This window comes from Ammodytes marinus (genome assembly GCF_949987685.1).
Source record: "Ammodytes marinus genome assembly, chromosome: 16".
In the NCBI taxonomy this organism is placed as follows: Eukaryota; Metazoa; Chordata; class Actinopteri; order Uranoscopiformes; family Ammodytidae; genus Ammodytes; species Ammodytes marinus.
The window spans coordinates 400,851-408,350 of NC_137220.1; the positions used below are offsets into that span (position 1 = coordinate 400,851).

Genomic DNA, 7,500 nt, shown 5'->3' on the forward strand with positions numbered 1-7,500 from the left:
GTTGTGTTATGACAATAGTGGGATGTTATAAACCTCCGTCGGCATTAAAAGATACATTATCCTCAATATCAGAGTCCTTGGCTAATGTTAAACACAATGAACTGGTTTTCATAGGAAATCTGAACTGGGACTGGTTGTCTCCGGTCTCTGATCCTTTTAAATGTTTTTGTGATGATGCACACTTGACACAAATGATAGAATCTGTGACAAGGCCTAATCCTAAACACCCTGAAAAGTCATCACTTATTGACCTGTTTCTGACAAACTGTCCTCTCAAATACAAAGCCACATCTGTATTTGCAAATGACATCAGTGACCACTGTGTAATTGCTGCAGTGAGAGACGTGAAGCTTCCAAAAGTAAAACCACGTATCATAACCAAAATGAATTTTAAATCTTTTTGTGAGCAAGCCTTTTTACATGATCTTTATTTATGTGACTGGGCAAAAGTTGTTTTAATGCCCGACCCTGATATGGCCTTGTCTTACTTCAAATCACTTTTCTTAGACATTACAAATAAGCACGCTCCTCTTAGAAAATACAAGGTTAAAGGACGTGTCAATCCATGGTTCACTGATCACCTTTCTGATAAAATTCATGAGCGAAATCTAGCTTGGGCAACTGCAAGAAAATCCAAAAGTCAGTCTGATTGGATTCATTTTCGGCATCTTAGGAATAAATGTATGTCCCTGATACGTAAAGCTAAATCAGACTACTATATTAAAGAAATGTCTGACATGAAAAATACTTCTAAATTCTGGAAGGTTTTTAAGTCCATGTCATCAAGCACAAGTGACAATATGTTACCAAAGGAAATACGGGTGGAAAATGAAATCATTACAGACAAAACAAAGATGTTATCTATTCTAAATCAGCATTTTATCGCCTCAGGTAAGCTGTTTGAGAAGGAAATGCCACTTAAAACGGCACAAAGCTCCTCCTACTCAGAGCAAAAGCTCCCTTTTGACTTTAATGTTACTCCCATTACAATTACTGAAGTACGTGATGCCCTTAAAAAGATAACCACTAAAAAACAAAGGCTTTTGATACAGTCGACCACTCTGTTTTATGACGTGAACATAGGATTTTCCTCAGAATCAGTTAAATGGTTTGAGAACTATCTGAGCGATAGAACACAAAGTGTCCAAGCTGATGGTTTATCGTCTAGCTGTAAGAATACACACTATGGTGTCCCGCAAGGATCCATTTTGGGTCCTATTTTATTTACAGTTTACATTAATAATTTGTGTTGCAATGTTACAAATACAAAATTCCATTTTTACGCAGATGACACCATTATGTATAGCTCTGCTTCATCCTTAGCAAGTGCAACTAAGGACCTCCAATCGGCTTTTAATGTTGTTCAGGAAAACCTACATGGATTAAGACTTGTACTAAATATTGACAAAACCAAAATGATCTACTTTACAAGAAGTAAGAAAACATCTGATATGGATGACAACCAGATTGTTACTCTAAAACAACAAAGTGATCGAGAGAGTCGCAACTTACAAATACCTGGGCTTTTTTCTAGAAGAAAATCTCTCTTTCAAACATCATATTGAGTGTCTTACTAAAAAGCTAAGAATGAAACTGGGTTTCTTGTACAGAAATAAATGTTGTTTTTCTTTTTGTGCCAGGAAGAAAATTGTCCAAGCCATTTTTTTATCTGTTATTGATTACGGTGATATTTTATATATGCACGCAAACTCATCATCTCTGAAATTGCTAGATTCTGTGTACCATGCAGCATTACGGTTTGTCTCAAACTCTGGATTCCGAACGCACCATTGTAAATTGTATGAGAAAGTTGGTCTGTCTTCCTTATACACCCGTAGGATGGAACACTGGTATATGTTCCTTTATAAGGCAATTTTGCACGATCTGCCTCCTTATTTGTGTTCTCTAATGGTTCCTAAAAACAGTGCTCGTATCACTCGGTCTAGCAGTTTGATTATGTATAACGTTCCTCGGACTCGCACTGCGTTTGGTGAAAGTGCCTTTAAATCTTTTGCCCCCTCATCATGGTGTAAGCTACAGGAACACCTTAAACTTGAATCCTTTATCACCATGAACAATTACAAAAGCAGGATTAAGGACTATTTAACCGCAAACTGTACATGCCCGGTTACTGAACACTGACTTACTGCCAATGAGATTGATGCTTCGTGACTTTTTATTTTATTTTTATTTACTTTTTATTGTGTTTTGTGTCTTGTTTTAAGTGTGAAATTTTGTTTTTTAATGTGAAACTTTTATGTTTTTGTGCTGCCTCCTTCTTGGCCAGGACTCTCTTGAAAAAGAGATTTTGAATCTCAATGAGTATATTCCTGGAAAAATAAAGGTTAATAAAATAAAATGACAGAGAGAGAGACACGCACTCGCGCACGCACACACACCCACCACACACAGAGGGACACACACACACACACACACACACACACACACACACACAGAGTTAACACAAAGCAGAGGGAACAGAGGCTCCATTCATCCAGTCTGTCTCATTGACCTGATCACACAAACACTCTTCAAACATTCATTCAGAGATGTGTGTCTGTTTATCTTCCATAACATCCCTCTCTCCCTCTCCCTCTCCCTCTCCCTCTCTCTCTCTCTCCCTCTCTCTCCATCTGTCTCTCTCTCTCTCTCTCTCTCTCCCTCTCTCTCTCATACTAGTATAAATCAAAGGTCCAACATTTACATTCAGGTGTTTATTTGACTAAACCTTGTCTGTTTGCGTCTGTATATTTCTCCTATACAACCATCTACTTCATGCGGCCGAGATTGTTAGTGTTGAAAACTGCATCCTATTTGGGCGATTCTGACCCACAATCCATTGCGCACGTGAAGTGACGTCACATCGACGAAGCCTCCGTATGAAAACAAACGGGGATGAGACGGATATAAAAGCAAGAGGCAAGATCAAGGACCCATGTTAGGATGAAATAAATAAGTTAAAGTATGTCCCAAGTGTAGCATACTGCATGTTAACTAGATTTTTCAGACAGACAGACAGACAGACAGACAGACAGACAGACAGACAGACAGGCAAACAGACAGACAGACAGACAGACAGACAGACAGACAGACAGACAGACAGACAGACAGACAGACAGACAGACACACAAACACACACACGCGCGCGCACACACACTCACCTGACTGATCATGTTGACAGAAGTTGAAATGTGAGCTAACTAGATTTTTCACAGACAGACAGACAGACAGACAGACAGACAGACAGACAGACAGACAGACAGACAGACAGACAGACAGACAGACAGACAGACAGGCAAACAGACAGACAGACAGACAGACAGACAGACAGACAGACAGACAGACAGACAGACACACAGACAGGCAAACAGACAGACAGACAGACAGACAGACAGACAGACAGACAGACAGACAGACAGACAGACAGACAGACAGACAGACAGACAGACACACAGACAGACAGAGAGACAGACAGACAGACAGACAGACACACCCCCCCCCTTCCCCCACACACACACCCCCCTACCTGAGTGATGGTGTTGACAGAGGCCTCCATGTGGGCCAGCTGGCTGCTCTGTGCGTCCAGTAGACCCAGCACACTGCCGGCCAGCTGGCTGATCTGATAGGCCACGCTCGCCAGGGACTGGGTGGTGAACTGCTTCGTCTCCTCCAGGGCCCGCAAGCTGCCTTCACCTGACTGACACACACACACAGGGACACACACACACACACACACACACACACACACAGAGGGACACACACACACACAGAGGGACACACACACACACAGTAAGGAAGTAATAATTATAATGGATTGGATTCATAAAGCGCTTTTCAAGGCACTCAAAGCTCTTTACAGGGTTCCAGGTTCCATTCATTCACACACAGTCATACTGGTGGTAAACTACCATAGTAGCCACAGCTGCCCTGGGGCAGACTGACGGAAGCGTGGCTGCCATTCAGCGCCTACGGCCCCTCAGACCACCACCTCAAACATACAGCAGTCATACACATTCACACCAGGCAAGGTGGGTGAAGTGTCTTGCCCAGGGACACAACAACCACGACACAGGTGGCCGGGCGGGGATCGAACCACCAACCCTTTGGATCATTGGCCGACCCGCTTTACCACCTGAGCCACGGTCGCCCACCTGACTGACACACACAGTAACACAGTAAGGAAGTAAGGCGAGTTAGTCAGTTTACACAGGCTACATTGAAATTCATCTTTCCTCATCTCCCCTCATTCACATTCATCGTCCGATTTAGAAGAACAGCTTAGCATAGAGACTGGGAACAGAGGGGAACGTTAGCCTAGCTTAGCATAGAGACTGGGAACAGAGGGGAACGTTAGCCTAGCTTAGCATAGAGACTGGGAACAGAGGGGAACGTTAGCCTAGCTTAGCATAGAGACTGAGAACAGAGGGGAACGTTAGCCTAGCTTAGCATAGAGACTGAGAACAGAGGGGAACGTTAGCCTAGCTTAGCATAGAGACTGAGAACAGAGGGGAACGTTAGCCTAGCTTAGCATAGAGACTGAGAACAGAGGGGAACGTTAGCCTAGCATTAGCGCTAACCTGCATTTAGTCTAAAGAGTTTAAAAACTAACGTCCAATAAAAGGCGATTCTTTTTGGGGCTAAAAAAACGACAAACGAAAATGTGATTAAGGCATCTGTTCTCAACGTACCAGCACTGACCTCAGGTGTGTTAAGGTTGTCGTATTGAGACTAGCTTAGCTTAGCATAGAGACTGAGAACAGAGGGGAACGTTAGCCTAGCATTAGCACTAACCTGTATTAGGGCTGTGTCAAAAAATCGAAATATCGATATATCGCGATACTTAGTTTCGCGATATCAGTATCGATTTTTATAACTAAAAATCGATATTTTTTGAATTAATTTTTTTATGATTTTTTTTTTTTTTGCTTTTCAAGGCTTTATTGACAGTGCAGAGAGACAGATATGAAATGGGGCAGAGAGGGAAAGAAATGCAGAGAACAACCACGGGTCAGATTCAAACCCATGTCTGCTGTCAGGCCTGAGCCTTTAGAATACTGACTATTGAAGTTAGATCAGTTTTGTTTATAAGAATACTTAAGATTCACTGCGTCACAAAAGCACACTGATGTGTTTTCATTTTCAGTGTGTCCTGTACAGTTAGTACAAGAGTGAATTGGATTTGTTATTTTGATGTTAAGCAGCTGCAGCAGTGTTTGATCATTTGACAAAACCAAAAAAAAAGGAAGAAAATAGTAAAGGAAGTTGTGAATGAAATAGTTTTGACTTCATTTGTCTGTGCAATTATCAATATATTGTGCTGTTATGTTTGACAAAGCAACTTGTTTATGGAATATCGCAATATATCGTGATATATCAAGATATGCAATATATTGTGATATATCGTATTGTGACCAGTGTATCGTGATACGTATCGTATCGCGAAGTCCTTGACGATACCCAGCCCTAACCTGTTTGTAGTTGTTGTAGCATTTAGACTAGCCTAGCTTAGCATAGAGACTGGGAACAGAGGGGAACGTTAGCCTAGCATTAGCCCTAACCTGTTTGTAGTTGTTGTAGCATTTAGACTAGCCTAGCTTAGCATAGAGACTGAGAACAGAGGGGAACGTTAGCCTAGCTTAGCACTAACCTGGATGTAGTTGTTGTAGCAGTAGTCGGCCACGTTTCGCAGGTTGCTGTAGTTGTCCTGCAGAGCTTGACGAGCGGCCGGAGCGTCGGCCATTATCCTCAGAACCTCCTGAGAGCCGGAGACCTCTGAGCCTGAGATCTCTGAGCCCTCCATCTCTGAGCCCTCCATCGCTGAGCCCTCCATCGCTGAGCCCTCCATCGCTGAGCCCTCCATCTCTGAACACACACACACAGACACACACACACACACACACACACACAGCCACACACACACAGACACACACACACACACACACACACACACACACACACACACACACACACACAGACAAACACATAAACAAAAGAGTATTCTTTAATTAAAACAAACTGATGAATATTATATTATATTTCTATCAAGTCTGTTCTGATACATTCTACACACTGCTCCTTTAAAGCTGGGGCTACACACTGCACCTTTAAAGCTGGGGTGGAGGATTTGGGGAGAAAATGGCAGTTGGGATAGAGATTTGAATCCAAATACCTCAACCGCTCCACTTGTTCTCTTTGGTCCCTCCCCTATGGTCCCTCCCTGACACGCTCTACACCAACAAAGTCGTGCCAAAGTGAATGGACAGTCCCAACAGCCAATAAGAACAGAGAATCGGTGGCCTCGCTCTGATTGGTCAAAGTGTACAGCTCATGTTAACTTTGACCAATCAGGAATCACATACCCCAGCTTTAAATATTGCCCGTTTACTGCACTACATTTAGCGGTCAGCTGCAGTTACTTTAACAGGTAAACAAAACAAAACATTTTTATATCAAATAAACAGTAAAGCTGCTAACATGCTGCTAACAAGCTGCTAACATGCTGCTAACATGCTGCTAACAAGCTGCTAACAAGCTGCTAACAAGCTGCTAACATGCTGCTAACATGCTGCTAAAATACTGCTAACATGCTGCTAACAAGCTGCTAACATGCTGCTAACATGCTGCTAACATGCTGCTAACATGCTGCTAACAAGCTGCTAACATGCTGCTAACATGCTGCTAAAATACTGCTAACATGCTGCTAACATGCTGCTAACATGCTGCTAACATGTTGCTAACATGCTGCTAACATGCTGCTAACAAGCTGCTAACATGCTGCTAACATGCTGCTAACAAGCTGCTAACATGCTGCTAACATGCTGCTAACATGCTGCTAACAAGCTGCTAACATGCTGCTAACATGCTGCTAACATGCTGCTAACATGCTGCTAACAAGCTGCTAACAAGCTGCTAACATGCTGCTAACATGCTGCTAACAAGCTGCTAACATGCTGCTAACAAGCTGCTAACATGCTGCTAACAAGCTGCTAACAAGCTGCTAACATGCTGCTAACAAGCTGCTAACAAGCTGCTAACATGCTGCTAACATGCTGCTAACATGCTGCTAACAAGCTATTATAGATCAGTAATAATAATCCAATAATAAAATATTGACCAGGCGCCATCTTGCAGAACGAGACGTTTGACTTTAGTAGATGAAGAACATTTTACTGTTTAAACTCAGTGAAGTACATGATCTAAATGATTTGTTCACAGGTGTGTGTGCACTCTGTGTGTGTGTGTGTGCTCTGTGTGTGTGTACTGTATGTGTGTGTGGGTGGGTGTATGTGTGTGTGTGTGTGTGTGTGTGTGTGGGTGGGTGGGTGGGTGTATGTTTTAAATATCCTGCACGCGATGACTTTTTATCGATTTCTTTTTCATTTCTAGGACGAAATTCTACATTTTCTTTTTTCTGACAGTGCTGTAATGGAAAAGTGTTTTATCAATTATTTTAAGTGTTAAATTGTATTAAACTATATAACTATATAAAGACATGGCTGG

The 7,500-nt window shown here is 42.3% G+C and overlaps 1 protein-coding gene across 1 annotated transcript in view; it reads right to left on the reverse strand.

The window, feature by feature from the left end:
• Positions 1–7,500, reverse strand: part of abi3a (ABI family, member 3a) — a 21,773-nt gene that overhangs the window by 12,058 nt on the left and 2,215 nt on the right. Inside the window, exons 2-3 of the mRNA XM_080044416.1 lie at positions 5,648–5,862; positions 3,527–3,697 (exon numbers count right to left, since the gene is read on the reverse strand). Coding sequence (XP_079900542.1) covers positions 3,527–3,697; positions 5,648–5,860 — 384 coding nt within the window. The 5' untranslated portion in view covers positions 5,861–5,862. The remainder of the gene's footprint in view (positions 1–3,526; positions 3,698–5,647; positions 5,863–7,500) is intronic.